This window comes from Numenius arquata, chromosome 7 (genome assembly GCF_964106895.1).
Source record: "Numenius arquata chromosome 7, bNumArq3.hap1.1, whole genome shotgun sequence".
NCBI lineage: Eukaryota > Metazoa > Chordata > Aves > Charadriiformes > Scolopacidae > Numenius > Numenius arquata.
Window position 1 is genome coordinate 29,416,585 of NC_133582.1, and position 18,837 is coordinate 29,435,421.

At 41.4% G+C, this 18,837-nt stretch overlaps 2 protein-coding genes across 4 annotated transcripts; both read left to right on the forward strand.

Moving 5' to 3' along the window:
* The first annotated feature begins 3,749 nt into the window (after positions 1 to 3,749).
* Positions 3,750 to 13,299, forward strand: SNRPB2 (small nuclear ribonucleoprotein polypeptide B2). Of its 3 annotated transcripts, none has more exons than XM_074150419.1 (7): positions 3,750 to 3,801; positions 4,108 to 4,195; positions 6,359 to 6,531; positions 8,702 to 8,842; positions 9,975 to 10,028; positions 11,579 to 11,667; positions 12,215 to 12,595. In XM_074150419.1, the coding sequence occupies exons 2-7, from the start codon at positions 4,132 to 4,134 to the stop codon at positions 12,372 to 12,374; spliced, it is 681 nt and encodes a 226-aa protein (XP_074006520.1). In that variant the 5' UTR covers positions 3,750 to 3,801; positions 4,108 to 4,131; the 3' UTR covers positions 12,375 to 12,595. The 3 variants fall into 3 exon arrangements, with proteins under 3 accessions (XP_074006520.1, XP_074006521.1, XP_074006522.1); XM_074150420.1 differs by having other exon boundaries at positions 3,759 to 3,806; positions 12,215 to 13,291; XM_074150421.1 differs by having other exon boundaries at positions 3,764 to 3,801; positions 6,394 to 6,531; positions 12,215 to 13,299.
* Positions 13,300 to 14,073: 774 nt separating this feature from the next.
* OTOR (otoraplin) lies at positions 14,074 to 18,195 on the forward strand. Its single transcript, XM_074150966.1, has 4 exons — positions 14,074 to 14,197; positions 14,695 to 14,834; positions 15,391 to 15,501; positions 18,172 to 18,195. The coding sequence occupies exons 1-4, from the start codon at positions 14,074 to 14,076 to the stop codon at positions 18,193 to 18,195; spliced, it is 399 nt and encodes a 132-aa protein (XP_074007067.1).
* Positions 18,196 to 18,837: the final 642 nt, after the last annotated feature.

Consider the following 18,837-nt stretch of genomic DNA (forward strand, 5'->3'; position numbering starts at 1 on the left):
TTTTGTTCATTGTCTTTGTCCATGTTCCAATGTTCAGTGATGTGTTGACATGCTCCTCGGCGCAGCAGAACACATCAGTCAAAGGGCAGAACAAAAGTACTGAAGACCAACCCAGCCATATCACAAAGCATTCGCACTCGTGTTCCTTTCTAGCACGGGATTTTTATTCCCTCCCGTCCACTGGCGAGATGAAAATATTTCTATACTGATAGATTAAAGTAACTTCATTTACCTTCCCGTACGAAGATTGTGAAATAACAACCGTGAAAAGTGTGAAGCATCATTATGTGTACATGGCCCCAGTCAAAGCTTCCACTATATGCAGCTCTTGGTTATTGTTCTGCTTTATTTCAGGGAATTGCATTGAATTTAGAAAAGGAAGTAAAAAAAACCCAAGGCAATTTTTATTAGCAGTTTCATAACAACAGCAATAATAATGAAATGGTAGGTTCCCTTGACCTTGAGCAAAGGGCAGTGTGTGAGCCGATGCAGGCAGGACGCAGGAACAACCACAAAACCATGGATCAAGGGCAAAGAACAAATTTAATCTCAATACCTCATGGATCGGGGAACCTCTGAAGCAGCACCTGGGCAGAGGCAGGCAAGCAGGGGACACAGGCACCGTGGAGCGAGAGTCCTTATTAGCAAGAGAGTCCTTGTTAGCAAGGGAACAAGAGAGTGAGAGTGCTCCCACTTGCTGTTTGGGCCTGTATTTCGAGGATTCTGGCAGGCAGTTTTCTGCTGTGCTTTGATCTCTTCAACAGCAGGGCAGGAATCTCAGGCGTGTTCGATAAGGTGCCCCCGAGTCCATCCCAGGCCTATGTTATCTAGGTGCAGATGTTCTACTTGTTGAGCACACAAAACTAAGCAACAATTAGTGTGATGTATGTGTTTTCCAGCACCCCACATGCAAGTCACTCGAGCCTGTTTACAGTCCTCCTCGCGGATCTTCCGCTACTTTCCCACAGGCAGGAAGGGGGAAGAGCAGTGGCTACAAAGATACTTTCAAGAAACCCTCTGCTCTCTGCCTCGTCTCTCCAAGGCTGTTTGGCAGTCTCCAACAAAGCAGTTACCTGTTTAAGCTGGAAGTACATTTCTAGCCCACTACGTTGGTGATGAATTCTTGCTTACTAAGTTTAATTTGGGCATTCTTGCTAAGAAACTCAAAATAATTTTTACAGTACTCGAAGCTTTCAGAGACTTTTAAACGAATGACCGTTTTAGTGAGTATGAGAGCACTGTACCCCTCTGTTTGGGGATTCAGAAAACAAAAGTAATTCAAATAAACCTTGGGGAGGAAAGGGGGAAGCCAACCTCAGAAACGAATGTCATTTCTGTTGAACTGGCAGGCAGACTGTGAAATCCCACCTGAGGAGCAGGAAAGACACAGCTTTTCTGCTTTATTGCATTCAAATTCTGCAAAAATAAATCAACTGTGCTTAAAGTGACTGAGCAAGTACGAGTGTGGCATACTGTGCTGGAAGAATTACAGAAGCCATGAATTCTTCCTTCCTTTGTGTCAGGTTGAGGTTTTTTGTGCGTCTGCTTTCTTTACAGTGTCTTCTCTATGAACTGTTGAAGGACTTCAAAAATATTTTCTAATATGTCAGTATTTTTCATTCTATGAGACAAACTCCTTTAGCTATGTTGATTCAATAACAAGTAGTTTTGAACATTGTTACTAAGTAATGAAGTTAAAGGTAAAATAGCACAGTCAGGCTTTCTGAAAAATAGTGGTTTAATGTACTGTTCATGTTTAGATTTCAAAATTATGCTTTATCTTAACATCTACTTGTAAGACAATAAACACACACACAAAAAAAAAGTAGGACCCTAAAACTTGACTGGAACTGGTGCCAATCATGTCTTGAATTTGTGGCATGTATGGATTGCATATGGCATCGTAGCAGCACACCATTTCCCATACCATGCAATGCTATCAACTACTGAAGAACACGCTGTTCTCTTCCACCAGTAAGTAACATCTCAATCGACAGCTTTTTCTTTTTGCTTTTATATTCAAATCACTTTAATCCATATTGTTCTTTATAGGCTTCCTAAACACTTCCAGATTCTAGAGTTTGCTTGAGGAAAAAGAAAATCTGGTAATGTTGAGGTTTTTTTCCTGAAGTGTAACTGAACCAAGAACTCTCTACTCAACATTCCTGCCTCTTTAAAAAGAGATGGCCTGTCCAAACAAAATTAAGAGTTTAAGCAAGAACATTATTGATTATATTTCCCCCTCAAGAACTTCTTTTTGATACGTAACCAGGTTTAACCTTTGCAACTTAAAATTGTTTCTGAAAAAGTCTGCTTAATTATTCATAGAAATGAAGGTATGCAGCCTGCAAAATTATTCCAAAAATTCAAAGGCTGCAACCTCAATCTCTGCTCTGTTTATTTATCCTGAGCTACCACCACTACCACAGGGATTTTCAAAGTACCTTCAAGAAATAACATGCTCAGATACTTTGCCTTTTCAATATTGAAACCAAAACCAGATGTTAGCTAACGAACACATACAGGCATTTTTAAGTTACTGCTTCTCTTCATTTCCCACAAGTTGCTGTATCAGATGTTAACTGTGAAGACAAAAAAGAAAATCACAGCCCACTTTATTACTGTATTAGCACAGAGCAGCTTAAACCTGGGGTGGGAAACCCCCATGTTGGTCAGTTTCAATGCTTGCAGACTTCTGTGGAGCCCTGACTATCACCCTCCCTCATCCTGGCACTGACCCTAAGGCAGACCGAGCTCCCCAAGGCGTTTCTGCAGGCTTCACCGGATGGTGAAGAAGGCACAGCACCCCTCCAGCCCAGGCAGAGCTGCACCTGTCCACAGACTATTTTCTCTCTACAGTGAGGGCCAGGAACAAATCATAGAATGGCTTGGGTTGGAAGAGACCTTAAAGATCACTGAGTTCCAACCCCCCTGCCGTGGGCAGGGACACCTCCCAGCAGACCAGGTTGCTCAAAGCCCTGTCCAACCTGCCCTTGAACACCTCCAGGGATGGGGCAGCCACAGCTTCTCTGGGCAACCTGGGTCAGTGTCTCACCACCCTCACAGCAAAGAATTTCTTCCTAATATCTATTCTAAATCTCCCCTCTTTCAGTTTAAAACCATTACCCCTTGTCCTATCACTACACTCCCTCATAAAGAGTCCCTCCCCAGCTCTCCTCTGGGCCCCTTTAGGTACTGGAAGGGGCTATAAGGTCTCCCTGGGGCCTTCTCTTCTCCGGGCTGAACAACCCCAACTCCTTCACCTTGTCTCCACAGTAGAGGTGCTCCAGCCCTCGGATCATCTTCTTGGCCTCCTCTGGACCTGTTCCAACAGGTCCGTGTCCTTCCTGTGCTGAGGACCCCAGAGCTGGACATAGTGCTCCAGGTGGGGCCTCACCAGAGTGGAGTAGAGGGGCAGAATAACCTCCCTTGACTTTAACCCTTGAATGGTTAAAGACATCATTTGCTAAGCACGTAGAGGACACTGCTATTATGGCTGGCTGAACAACCCCAACTCTCTCAGCCTGTAATAACCGACACAGTTTACTAACCCGCTTTATTTAAAGCGAGCGGCTTGTCGAAGGGCTTTATGACTCTTTCCCCTTTTACCTGTGGGAGCACAGGCCAGCAGCAGCACAAAGCCTCCGCAAACCCAATCAACATGGGGCAGCCGCTGCCACTGCGCAGGCGCCGCTCGGCCAATCGGCGCTCGGCCCATCGATTGCTGCGGGAGCGGCTCTGCTGCCTGCGCCGCGTTTCCGGTGAGGCGGGAGGAGACAGCCGCCATATCGGCGGGAGGAGGTGAGGTGAGCCGGTTGTCGGTGTAGGGCCCGGGTGGCGGGAGGAGGAGGGATGGCGGGCTGCCGTGGGGCTGCCTCCCCGGAGCGCCCGTCTTGCCGTCCTGCGGGCTTGCCCGCCTGGGGAGAGTAGGAGTAAGGTGGGAGGGTGAGCAGGCCTTCAAGGGCCTGTCCCAGGTCCCACGGTGGGGGGGAGCCCTGGGGTCCCCCGTTCTAGGTCCCGCGGCGGGGTCCGGGTGTTGCTGGCTCCGTCGGCTCGTCCCGTGTCCTAGCCGCCGCTAAGGGCTCCCCGCCTGTGCTCTGCCCGCAGGCAGGTCTGCAGCTGCCGCTGAGGATGGACATCAGGCCCAACCACACCATCTACATCAACAACATCAACGACAAGATCAAGAAAGAAGGTATCGGTATCTGTGACTCGGCGGGTGTTGTCACATCGGGTTGGCGTTTTGGTGGTGCTGGGGCTCCTAGGCGTCGCACGGATGGCGGTTCTGCAGCAGACACCTAGTAGCTGGCTGCTTGTCATAAAATCATAGAATGGGTTAGGTTGGAAGGGGCCTAGACCAGGTTGCTCAAAGCCCTATCCAACCTGGCCTTGAACCCCTCCAGGGATGGGGCAGCCACAGCTTCTCTGGGCAACCAGTTCCAGTGTCTCACCACCCTCACAGGAAAGAATTTCTTCCTGCGATCTAATCTAAATCTGCCCTGTTTCAGTTTAAAACCACTACCCCTTGTGCTATCTTTATGCCCCCTGATCAAGAGTCCCTCCCCGTCTCTCCTGTAGGCCCCCTTCAGGTACTGGAAGGGACTATAAGGTCTCCCCGGAGCCTTCTCTTCTCCAGGCTGAACAACCCCAATTCTCCCAGCCTGTCCTCATAGCAGAGATGTTCCAGTCCTCTGATCATCTTCATGGCTTCCTCTGGACCCATTCCAACAGGTCCATGTCCTTCCTGTGCTGAGTGCTCCAGAGCTGGATGCAGCACTCCAGGTTGGGTCTCACCAGAGCGGAATCACTTCCCTTGATCTGCAGCTTGTAAGGAAGCAGTAGCTGCTGCCATCAAACGTAGCACAATGCAAACGTTGCAACAAACATTGCAAACCAGGGCTGGTATTTGTAAGGAAACTTCTGATTGCCTCTCTGCTGTAGTTCTGTAACTAATTGGTACTAGATGGTCTTTAAGGTCCCTTCCAACCCAAATTGTTCTGTGATTCTATAATTGCATAGGCTAGGTTTGCTGGTAGTGGATAACTGCAATCACAGCAGTAATCAGATTATCTGGTGGATGCTAAGAGGCGTGTTGGCATACGTTTTGGTGGGCAGCAGCCCCCGCTCACTGACATGTGGGAGCATCTGTGTGCTCCTCATTTGTTTTAGCACCATGTGGAAGCAGTGAACATGGCATGAGCAAGCCTGCTTTGCATCATCCTCTTAGAGATGCTGCCTTGTACTTAACTGCAGCCTTCTCTAGAGAAATTACTTCACCCTGAGGACTTTTAACTCTTCGCAGTGTGCTACAAAAAAAAAATCTCTTGTTCTTATCTGTCTGTTTATTTGATGTCTGTATGGAATCATCCGCTTAATGCTTATGTTTAGCTTGTAATTTAAAGTGATCAAGGTTATGTATTTGTTATTGTTTGTGGACCAAGTGGCTGGATCAGACTAGCATTACCTAAATGTTTCTTCAGAGTGCTTTAGGGAGAGATCTGAAAGTGCAAACAGCTTTGAGAAATGATTCCTTGACTTGTCAAGATGATTCTGCTGAATAATTTAGCTTGAGGCTTTGTTTGTAGCATGTAAAGTGGCCTATAAACTAGTAAGTCTCTGTTATGAAATTGTGTGGTTGTAGTTTTTAAATGTAGGTTTTCAGATTCCCTGTAAAGCTTACAAGTGTCATTTTTATTTTTTTTTTAAATACAGTTTTTGAAGTTACTTTCAAGGAACATGTTTTGATGAGAACTTTTTAAAAAAAAAAAAATAGTGCTGTGGTTGGTCGAGCACGGCTGAGAAAGTGCCACTGGGTTAGTGTTATTGAGTCTCGACAGCAAGAAGCAGTGCTATTATGTGGCTGAAAAATTTCAAATATAAGATTTGTGAGTTAGAACAATTACACAATACAGAGGATTTATTTAGCTTGGTTGGATAAGATTAAAGTTTAATTTGGCATGTAGTCAGGTGATTTTAAATAATGAAAATAAATGTTACAGCTGTAAGATACAGTGTGATCATGTAAAAAGATATTCAGATCCAGAATATGAAAAAATAATTCACGTGTGTGAGAGAATTGATTAAACAGTAACAAACAAAATTTCCAAATGTAATTAGCCTTTAAGTAGTTACTATTTTGCTGTGTTCTTGCTTTAAGTCACACCTTTTTACTGTTGCATGTTATAGTATGGATTTTCTCATCCTTCTTTGATGGCTTTCGTACGTTGTGCACTCATGTAACGCATCGCTGTGTGAGCTAGAGCTGGCAACAGCCATTGCTCCTGGAGGACAGCGCACTCTGTAGAAGCAGACATCTGGATGTGACCAGTTACAATCTATTTTGTTGTACTGTCAACAGAACTGAAGAGGTCCCTGTATGCGTTATTCTCACAGTTTGGTCATGTGGTGGACATTGTGGCGTTAAAGACTATGAAGATGAGAGGACAGGCTTTTGTTATATTTAAAGAACTTGGATCGTCTACCAATGCTTTGAGACAACTGCAAGGCTTTCCATTTTATGGGAAACCAATGGTAAGTTATTTTGTTAGCTTTTTAAAGGACAAAAAAAAAAATGCCATGGTGTGATATGGTGTTTTGGTACTTGCACTTTGTGAATTAACTATCGCGTGTACTTGTAATTGTACTGTTATTCAGTCCACCACGTCTTGATGAATATATGTATCTATGCAAGCTAAAGGGATGGCTGGGGGACTGGAGCTAAAACACACACAGAGGCTGAATTTAGCATTTAGGTTTCTTAAGGGATGGCTTTATGTTTGTCTATGCTGGATTAAAGGTTTTTTAAGATCTGAAATAGTTCTATTTCACTTATCATGTCTTTTGTTGAACCGATTAAATTCATTCTGTAAGGTTATTGAAATTAGGTGCTTTCAGTTAATTTATCTAGAGTAACCTTAATTGCTATTCCTAATAAATAACTAGATTTATTTAAATAGATGGCTAGTTCTGCTTCTGCATGCATCAGGTCACCAAACCAAGTAACAGAATTTCGGTACAACGTCAGTCTGGTTGATCGAATGTGATTTAATAATGTACTTGATAATGTGCAGAATAGCACAACAGTTGACACGTTGTCTGTTTGGATAATTAGGCATCTCTTGATTCTGTGCCTATTTGTGGGGTGTAATGATACATGCAAATGGCCCACTTGACTTCAATGATTAATACTGGCTTTCAGCTCCTGGCTTTGAGCATTAAGGAGAGCCCAGGCAGTTTTTGTGGTGCTGAGCCCAGGCAGTTTTTGTGGTGCTGAGCCCAGGCAGTTTTTGTGGTGCTGAGCCCAGGCAGTTTTTGTGGTTTTTCCTTAACACTTTCAGATTCTCTAATGAAATTCTCAACAAGGAATTGTGCAAGCTCAGTTCTGTTGTTTACCCTTAGAGTTGTGTGCTCAGTAAAACTCAATAGGAAATAAAAAGATTAAGGCTTCATAAGCCTTCAGGTGTACTTCCCTCTTTGAACATTGCCTGCAGCATGCATATCCTATCTAAGCAGTGAACAAAAATATTAAAAAAAAAAAAAATCATCTTCAGTGGCTGTGTAATTTTGCATTGAGGTAGTCTCTTATAGTAAAAGCAATAGGATTGTGTGCACATATAACGTTGCCCACCTGTGTTCTCATAGCTGAACTTGCTTACCCCCTTGGCTAGTGCACTGGGCAGCCTTTGTCAGGAAACCAGCACCACTGTGCTGCTGGCAGAACTTGGGCAACCCAGTCTGGATTAAGGCAGGTACTTACCTTTCTGTTTAAAAAGTCTGAGTTTTGCTGAACTCGGTTTTCTGTAGAGATCTGAGAAATTACTGTAAAATTTTAACTCCTCATAAAATGGCATTTAAAAACCCTCTCATTTTTTTAATAGAAGCTAGTGCCAATTTTGTCAAGTGTCCTTTTTATCACTTGGTATATGTTACCTTGACAGATGTTAAAAAGATGCTGTTGGATGAATAGGGTTCTGATTTCAATGACTTAGAATTAGTAATTACCATCTTAGGTTTGTGTGGGGTTTTTGTTTTTTTTTTTTTTTTTTTTTTTTTAGAGTTCATTAGTTGTGCTCAGAATTAATTATGAGGATTAGATACTCTGTAAGCATACCTACAGTTTATAACAATATTTTTAATATAAGAAGTTCCTGCAAAAAAAGTGTAAATGCAGTTTAGTAGAACACAGTTAATAAAAGTGGTGCTGTTGGGGTTTAACCCCAGCCAGCAACTAGCACCACTCAGCTCACTTCCCCCCACCGCCCAAAGGGTGGGACTAAAGGGAGGGGAAAAAACTCATGGGTTAAGATAAAGACAGTCTAATAGAAACAATAACAGAAAAGGAAAAATAATAATAATGACATGAGTCACTCTCACTGGCTAGTGAATTGGCACTGTCCGGAGCAGTGATTGTGGAGTCCACCCCCGCCCTGACCAACCCCCATTTGTGTACTGAGCACAACATCTATGGCACGGAGTATTTCACTGGCCATTCCATCCTTCTGTCTATGCTTTTGTGGGAAGCTGAAAAAAGTCCTTGAATACTATAAACATCACATAGCAACAGCTAAAAACAATAGGTATTATTGACATTCCTTTTACTGGAATCGCAGCAATCCTTCCCAGCTGAAACCAGGACAGGTGCAAAATGTTCAGTATTATTAACTGCAAAATGTACTGTGTTTTTTTTTTTTCTTTTAAAAAGCGTATTCAGTATGCAAAAACAGACTCTGATATCATCTCTAAAATGCGTGGCACTTTTGCTGACAAGGAAAAACGGAAGGAAAAGAAGAAGGCCAAATCTCTGGAGCAGTCAGCAAATGCAGCAAATAAAAAGGTTATCCAGGTAAGCTGCTTCTCAATTTAAAAAGGTAAAAACTAAACAAGCAAACAAACACTAACTATTTTAAATATATTTTTTTTTTTAGGACTAAGTATTGACTTTTGGTACTTCTCAGTTCCCTAAATTGTGGTCTATTGATATCTAGTGCTCTTGAGCAGTAGAAGTTGAAGGAGAGGGGGCTGATAATATAGTCCTTGCTGTTCCTCTTTTTTTTTTTCTTTTTTATTTTTAGGGCAAAGGTACAGTAAACCAAAGCAGAAACTAACCTCTTTTTTAAAAAAGACAAAAAGATGTGTGTGTGCACTTGTCTTCAATGCCAGCTTCAAGTGCTCAACAAGCTTTTCCCTTTGGTGTTTTAGTGCCTTACTTGCTCTGTAAGCACTGAAGAATGATAAATGGGAGCAAGATAATTCATTTACAGGTAGATGAAAAGGAGTTGCCTTGGGATGTATCTCCACTAAGGGTGGTCTGGCCTAAACTAACAACATTTAGTAATTTACGTGGTGAAGTATAGCAAAAACCATCAAAGCATAAAGTTTGAATCTTGTGTTATTTAACTACGCTTCCTGCTAAGGCACAAATTGGTATCAAGAAGAAATAAGAGCGTTCATAGAAAGTAACATTTTCTAAGTAGAATATTCAGATTTCTCAGGATTTATTAAAAAAAGTCAATCATTATATACAAATATCTTTGGAAGATATAATTGCTACCACCTATAACAGTAAGAGCTTTAGTTATCTTTGCTAAACTGGAGTCCTCAGTGATAACACTTGTTTTTCTCCTATTAGGTATGTCCTGTCTAGGTCTTCATTTTCAAAACTACTTCCTTCCTGTCTATTAAATTAAAATTTATAATGTTGAGAAATAGCGATTTGCTGTATCTGCTGATTCAGCCATTAGTGAGATCAGATAGTGCTGATGTTTTTGTCTTTCATTGCCTGGTTTTGAAGTTCAACAAAATTAATGTGCTCTGTGTTTCCCTTCAGGAGATATCTCAAAAGCAACAAGCGTTCCTTGGGCTGTAGCTTAAAGAAACCTTAACATACTTCTTGAGTTGTAGAGAAACATGGTGATGTGTGCTTATATATTTCTAACAGAACACCTTTATAAAAGTATTTTGTACTTATTTACTAGGGAGCAACACAAAATTCAGCCAGTGCCCCAGGGACTGCAGCACAGAATCAGCAGGTAATGCTTTTTGTGTGTGTGTGTGTGAGACTGAAAGCACTAATGTTTAAAATCATTCTCTATCAATAATAGTTTGTTACACATGGAAACTCGAGGATATATTTTACAGCTTCCTTTTTGTTCTGCGATACATTTGTCTTTAACAGCTAAATCACAGTAAACAAAAGAAATCACACTTTTACTGTACGTGCTTGATATGAAATGAAAACCTATAGTTTCTCAGCATTATAGAGAAAAATGCACTATTAACAGATCTCACTTGTTTCTTAGATTTGGACTGTGCTTATAAGTTGAAAGATTCGTAAATAATTTTTTTTCATTGTTAATAAATTCCCTTTAACTAACTTTGTTGTAGTAATAGAAAAGGAGAAAGATGACTACACAGGGTGCCAGAATATCTGCCTAAAAAGCTTCCTTTCAGGAGTCTGGGGGGGTCCTCTGCTCACTGTTACTTTTTTTTCTCATATGTTGTCTAATTTTCCAAAGGACTGTGTGGGGATGTAGCACCAGCTCTCTATGCTTCATGTGTTTTAGAAGTAGAGGTACGAAAGAGCCAGGCTCTGCAGGAGGCCAAATACTAGAGAAGAATATCTTTGCCCGCCCTGCATTTCTTAAATAATCATTGAGAATTGCATGCATAATCCACAGGGGAAAACTTCTTGCTCCCAGTCTGAGTATTCTTTCAGGCATGATATGTGTATGTCGGTTTGCATTGAAGCACAACTGAGTTTTTTAGGTGTTTGCTTGAACTTCAGAAGTTTATTTTCTGTTGGCACTGCCTGGAATATTTCCACCAGCTGAAGGAAATTGTTCTCCTGAGGCATTAAGTTGGCACCACTATTAGAACATTTGAAGTTGTGGTGTCCAGTTCCTCTTCATTGTAGTAATTTCGTTGATGACTTAGGAAGGTTCTAACCTTTCAGTTCAGCATCAACGAACTGTCTACTCAGCCTTGCGGGTTTCTACAAATTCATATTAGCAGACAAATCTGTTAGATAAAGACTCTTAAAGTTTAAAATCTAATGGGGTTTCTAATTAATAAATTTGAATAGAACACTGTAGTAAAACCATACATGTTTTGTAGGTTTTAGTTGCCCAAAGATGTTCAGTATTTCAGTGCTACTGTAGATGAACAGGGTATTTATCTTGGCCTCCAAGTGCTGTTCCAGAAGGGTGCAAGTCTTTCATGGGTTCTTCCACTGCCACTCAGGTGTCTTAGACAGCCGGTGTTCAGGCACCTGGATCCCTCCTCGGCAGCGCTGAGGGTACTGCAGTACCAGCTGTTGAGTTGTCAAGTTTAAATATGACATACAAGGCAGTATGTTACTGGTTTTTTTTGGAAGTAAGAGCCTTTCCAAATTAATATATCAGTGTAAAAGAACCAAGGGGCTATGTCTGCATATTGCGTGAAGGTATACTCGAGTCCAACTAGCAGCGTGATGAGCAAAACTAAGGACACATGAGTCTTGGTTCAAATAATCGTGCAGACAGATCAAGAGGAACAGATAGCTGCGTATAATCTTCTGAGCTTTGATTTTCTGTTGTTGCAGGTGCCTGATAACCCACCAAACTATATCCTTTTCCTTAATAACTTGCCTGAGGAAACAAATGAGATGATGCTGTCCATGTTATTCAACCAGTAAGTCTTGAATAGAAAGGACTTCTCCTTTGAATTCTTCTGTTATCTGTATGCTTTTTCTCAGTTGGCAAGCTGACTTTTTAGAAATGAAAATTTCTGAAGGTATTTCAGTTCTTTGTCTTACTGCCAAGATTGCAGATGTTGGTTCGGATGACTTAGTGCAGAAAGGAAATCTGATTTGTGTATTTATTTATTTATTTTGTAGCTGGTCTTGACTGTGTAAGTTATTTACTATCAGTCTGCACCAGATATAAGCTAGTGACTGTAATATTAAAGACTTCACAACAGCAGGAGCAGTTTTAAGACTATAAAAATATGGAAGCCTAGTTGCTTCCATATGTGCGCAAGACTGATTAAATTGCTTCCATGCAGTGATCCTTAATTGAGGCATGGGTCAAAGGACTGGACATGTAAAACCTTTCAATTTGAATCTTTTATTAGTAGTAAATATACTGTTAGATGCTTCCGGTAAGGTCTTGTGGCTAGTGAAGAGAGATGTATTATCAAACTAGGAAATCTTATCTGACGCTCTCACTTTATTTTAAAGGTTTCCTGGATTCAAAGAAGTCCGCTTAGTGCCTGGGCGACATGACATTGCATTTGTGGAGTTTGAAAATGAGAATCAAGCAGGAGCTGCTCGAGATGCTCTCCAAGGATTCAAGATCACTCCGTCTCATGCCATGAAGATCACTTATGCGAAGAAATAACCAGATGCTCCTGTAAAGGACTTCTGCAGATAGTTGGGGGTTTTTAATACGATGATACTTTGATCGGCTCACGTTTGCTGTTCTCTGCAGAAAACTTAAGACTTGTAAAGTTGCCACAACACACAGACGTAGGATTTCGACGGATCTATTGGATAGTACATATTTGTGTTGAAATACTAATCTTTTTATAAAATAAAAGCAGTTTGTGCTGGTTTCAAGCCATGTTTTTCCTCGAATCTGTCTTACTGATCTGTTAGGCTTGTAGGGCTTATTCAGTATATTGGTTTAACTACTTCTTAGGTGACTTTCACGTCTCGGAAGTGAGTGCAGGATAAGTAGCTGTCTTTTCAGAGCAAAAAGCATGAGCAGGAATGCTAGATGGCAGCATATTCAGAATAAACAAAACACTCAATCCTCAGTTTCATTATCAGGGAATAGCCGCTTTTCAACAAGGATAATTATGTCACTTAAGAAAAAAGAAATTATCATTAGTGGGGTTTTTTTTTCCAGGTATGGATAGATAGTGATTACAGATTGACAGCACTGTTGTTAACTTGGTTTTGACTTTCTAATGGTGGCTGGTAGTAGAAGCAGGTCCACAGAAGAAACATAAAAGTTTATCTGTTGTCTTCTCTTCTGCTCTTTCCAGCCCTATTACCAGTGATTTTAAGAAATGGTTTAGGAAGGGCTCTCTAGCTCTTCACAAAGACAGTGCAGATGAGCCTGATGATCTGGTTTTAGGCAGATTTTTTCAAAATGCCCAACCTAATGCTTCTGGGTTTGGGTTTTGGTTTGGTGAACTCTTTTTCCGTTCGTCAAAAAAGTTTACAGGTCTCGTGCGACATGAAATACATGGAATGCAGTGAAGTAATCAGATGTAGTATTGCGAGTTGTAACTGTTCTAAACATGTGGGTGCAAAAATTCCTTCAAAGGCTGCAGTGTTTTATTCAGATGATGGAATACCCGTGCCACTGTAAGTTGTTCAGCGTCTTGCATCTGCAAACCCTCTGCAGAGTTCAGGTATGTAAATAGAAGTGAAACGGTTGCTGTCCTGGCACAACCCGTGTGTTCTGCTCTCAACTGTGTCTCCCTGTGGAGGGGATCTTGCCTGTACAAGTATGCAGCACTTGAGCCTTTTAGACTTCAAATTTAAATTGCTGACCTGCAGAGCCCTTTTTATTGGGTTTCAACTCCGTGATGGTTTGTGTACGTTTGCGTCCATCTGTTACGGTCCTAGGAGGTCCTTTCTGTAGACCGTACCAGGGGAATCTCTGCCACTGAGGGTTTACGGCTCAGTGAAGATTTCACACTGCTCGGTGAGCATTTGTGAAAATGAAGAACTTGAGGATTTGGAAGGATGTAATTTCCTTTGCTGCTTACCAGGGTCTGACTTAATTTTTGTTCTCAAACTCTGCTTGAGGTAAAATTAAGACTACAGGCTACTACAGGAAGGCTTAAAATGTTTGTATAATACAGTTGCTGACTGAAATGTTAATGTAGAATGGCTTTGGGAGGAGATACGGGTTTGTGAGTGGACTCTGATGTCTTCCTCCTGCCTACGGCTCCTCTGGTGGGGTGGAATGTCGCCCTGACCTCTTCCCATTGGCCCGGCGTGTTTGTCCAGGTGTCTGCCTCTTCCATAAAAGACAGGGATCGCTGGACCTGGCACGCATTCGGCAAGTGCTGCTGGGAAGAAAAATGGCACAACATGTTTATTTGGGTGTTCTCCTTTTGTGTCTCGGATTAACGTGTCCTCTTGTAACTGGAATTTTTATGGACAAGCTTGCCAGCAAGAAGCTGTGTGCTGATGACAACTGTGTCTGTAAGTAATTTTGTTTAAATTTTGAGAATAGAGTCTCAAAAGTCTCAAAAATGCAGAGTTTGGATGCTGTAGTGTGAGGGGAAAGCTATTCTGCTTATTTAGCTCTATTATATTTGCAGTGGTTCGTCAACTTTAAAAGCAGAGTGGGAGGGTTTTATGTGGAATGTCACACTCAGTTTTACTGCAAAAAGGGGTTTGCAAGGGACATTTTTCACTCAAGTGAAAGACAAGTGCAGAGAGAATTATAATTTCCACTATGATGAAATGGCAGATTCTTAAGCCGTTAGTCTGCTTGCTGGAGAATAATAAAATGAGCAGGACAAATTCTTGACTTTTATTAATTTCAAGGTAACCTACTCTTGTCTGTAGAAATAGTTTTACTTGTGCAAACAGACACACGCGTATATAGTTATATTTCTCTCTGTAAAAGTGTATCTGTATTTAAATTTGTCCACCTCGTTTTTGTGGTTTTTTGTTGTTTGTTTTTTTTTTTCTAGACACTATTTCCCTTGCCAGAGCAGAAGAGGATTATAATGCTCCAGACTGCAGATTCATTAATATTAAAAAAGGGCAGTTGATTTATGTTTACTCAAAACTAGTGAAAGAAAAAGACTCTGGAGAATTCTGGGCTGGAAGTGTAAGAGGAGATTCTTGTTTATACGAGCAAAGCAGAAGTAGGTTAACATGCATTTCTATCAAGAAATGGATGCTAATGCTGAGCCATTGTGGGTTTTAAGTCAGCAACTTAGTTTTCAAAGTGAATGTTTATACTTAAACAGATTGAGGAGTTTTGAGGGTTTTAATATTTACTTTTTTGTTTTATGAAATATCTCCAATAACTTATGGTAATTAGAAACTGAACCTTAACAGAAGGGCCCAACAGTCCTTTTCTGTGGCTGCTTGCTGAAACTACGGAGGAGAAAAATGTAAGGGTTTTATGACGAACTGTGATAAAAAGCTAAGGGAAGCTGCATTTATAAAAAAAAAAAAAATCCAGATAAACTATAGGCGGTGTTAATTTACTTAGAACTTGTGTTAATGGTTCATTTCATGCGCCAGCTAATTGGAAACTAGGAAATCTAAGACCAGAGTTAGAAACACTATTAGTAACTGCTTTTGACTAAATTGCGAACTAGCTCAAACCAGATGAGGACTGTTTCAAGGTACCTAATTATACATCTCCTTGCTTGAAGGTTTATGGAGAACAGTATGAAGACCATATGGGGACAGTTGGTTATTTCCCCAGCAGTTTAGTCTCAGAACAACATGTCTATCAAGAAGCAAATAAGACTATTCCTACAACGGTAAGGAATTTGCAAAAGCCCAGCTGGCTACATAATTATACTTGGCTGTTTAATGCTAATTTGCTGTAAAAACAAATCATAATTGTGGCAGTTGATTGTAGCATATCACAGATGCTTAGGGATCCAATCTTTGGGCCTTTACACAGGCAAATAGCCTCAATAAAATCCCTAACATAAGCTCTGATATTGCAGACATTGAGAATGCTGCATTAAGGGCTCAATTCTATTAGAGTTTCTCTTGATTTGAATAGTATTCCTTAAAGGTCACAGAAGTTTTACCCAAAGCTCTCTTCTTAGAGTCTGGATGTGTGCTTTAGTTTAGTAACATGTACAAGTGCACTTTCTGTTAATTGTATATATAGATGGACACTGTCATGCAGAACTTCCGATTTACTGAAACCTTTCTCATAACAAAGTTATTAGTATGTGAAAATGCTGAATTAGAAATTTTGGAAAGAGGTTAGTGGTGAGTAAGTAGGCTGTATTTCTGAAAGGATGATTGTCCCTGATTATCTAGCGTCTCATACACCAAACAACTCATGATTTTACTGAACATCTGAAACATTTCACAGAGGAGTGCAAGAGGAGGGTCCTTTCTCAGAGGCTGGTATGGTTTGGCTTGCAACTAAAGCTTACTGGTAGCTTATTCCTATGCTTAAAAACAAATCGAGGGGTAGGTTTACAGTAACAACATTCATCAATAGTGAATATTTCGCTATATGCAGTTTTGAAGCATATGGCAAAATACAACAATTAGTGCTTCAATCCTGAAGTCCATATTGGAGTTTTTAATCCCAGGTCCAGATTACTAGATGGGTTTCGTTAACACAGAGGGAATAAGTGAAAGGAAGAATTTTGTTTTGTGTTAATAGCTGCTAGGATTTGCATTATAATGTGTCAAACAAGCTTTATTTGAGGAAATGCGAATCTTGGGTAAGTGATTGCTTTCCTTGACACTACATTAGGTTGTTCTGAATTTGGCCCAGAAGCATTGCAGCAATTAATTAGCCAAAGAACAGGAAAGAATGACTAAAATACGTTTCTAAGCTCTTTTCTCAGCAATATGACAGCCAGTCTGCTGCACAGCAAGCTCAACTAGAAGCAGAGGTAGGTTAAAGCGATATTTTAGCCTGCAGGCTGACTTGGGGTCCAGAATGGGCTGTTGTCGGGCAGCAATGCAAAACTTTAATTGGAAACTAATTTTCATTTGCAAAATGACGACACAGACTTTCACAGTCGTTTCGCCCTTACTTCACATTCTCCCTACACAGAGGCTTTGCAACAAAAACAAAGGGCAATACAGATACGTTCCTTATTCTAGTGCTCTCAACTGTATGTTGCAAATGGGGCCTTGAGGAGCTGACGCTGCACCCTTGCCCCTGCAAAGCCCAGTATAGGTGTTACGATGGGCTGTCTTGGTAAGGGGGTGCCATTTATTTCAGGAGACCTGATGATGCCCAAAGCTTAATGGTTAATCTCCATGCAGTACCTGGGTGGTGCACAGAAATGGCATTGCGTGGAGGAACAACTGATAGGGAGCTTGATGGGGAGTGCTATGGGGGGTGCTTGCTGCAGTGGAGTGAAGCCTGAAAGAGGACATCAGCCTGGGGGCCTCTGTGTCTCTGACCCTCCTTTTATTTTTATTCCCCCCAAAAAAGTAACTTTCACTGTTGAAATCTCTATGCCATCAGCTACAGACCCTACTTAATAAACGTTTCAGTCTGTGAACTTCTCTCAACATCCTTTTGTGCAACTCTGGGTACTCTATGCCGGTTGGTTGCTGTTTGAGAAATAAATCTTAGGCGATTTCTCCCACTCCCCCTCCCAGTGCTGCTACTTCTGAACCATTGAATCACACTGAATACAACAGAGTCAACACAATAGACTGTGTGCTACAAAGCAGTGTTGGATTGCCTGCTTTCCCTCGATCGCTTAAAATTGGCTGTTTGCTGGTCAAAATGAGAATACTTTCATTACCAGTAAGCACCTGTTCTGGATCAGCTCCCTGTCTTCTGCTTCCAGCGGACAGCTATATGTGATTAGACTGGTCTAATGTAAACATTGTACAGTTTGAGCACCATGGTGTGATAATTCCCTGCAACAGAACAGAGATCTACATAGCCATATAAAATAATAGCAGGAAATGCGATTAAAGCAATATGCTGTGGAAGTCTAGCCCATGCTGGAAGATTTCAAGCAAAATACTGGCATTTATTTCCTAGTCACATTTCTCCACAGCCAGTGTATCACATAGCCTCAGTCTGCTCAAGGCATCCTTTTCATGTGTGATTAGGAACTGTTAATGATAAAGGGTTACATATGGCTAATAAATCCAGGTATGGATGTGGGAATACAAAACAAAAAAGGGAGATAAAGGGATCATTTGAAATGAAGAGAGATGATGGTATTGCCTAATTCACTTTAAAAAATGATGGCAGGAACAAACCATCCCCACTATGCAAAAGGAGACAACGGACCTTTTTTCTTTTTGAGGATTCTGTGAAGTTAATTTATTTACTGAGAACATAATTTGAGTATATTATGGTGTACTTTGAGTATATGATAGTGTATTCTGTGTTTGCATCTACTCATGTGCCTTTGGGAGGTGATAAAGGTACATTAATCCTTCAGTAATCTCAAAACATCTTTCCTTTTGACTCTCTTTTTCAGGACATTGATTTCTTCTGTGAATAGTGCTGGAAGCAGTCAGGTAACCTCTCAGCTGCTGCCAGGGAAAGCTGACAGGAGGAAACCTGGATGCCCTCCCAGAACACACAACCCTTCCTGCAGTAGATATTTGTGAAATACATAATCCTTCTTCAATAAATTTTCATTTGAAGGGAGTGATTTGGGGTGGGGAAATAGTGGCACACGGGATTTGTTCTTTAGAGTTTGTACCTGTGTATGCTTCATTACTTGTTAATAAAGCTAATAGCCTTTGAATTGCTGTGTGGTATTAATATGCTGTGTATGGGATTAGATGTGTGATCTTAAACCTGTGTTCTCCTGCCGTGACCTTGCAACATTAGAAATGCCTTCCTTGCTTCAGCCGTGTGTGACTTGCCAGAATAAACAGTTTTTGTGGCAAGAGCTATCCTATAACTGAGAAATCACCGGTAACTAAATATGGGCCTTAGCACTGAGGCCACCTTCAAAGCCCCAGGAGGAGGGGATGAGGCTGGGGATGGTGCCTGCCCAGGGCCTCTCCTAGCCTGGAGGGAGCATGGTGCCCAGTTGCTTCCCTGGAGAACCAGTTCTGAAGATGTCTTGCCCCTACTCAATAGTCAAAGCATTAGAATTGGAGGAGGCCTCTAACAATTGGACTGCCAGCGCTGG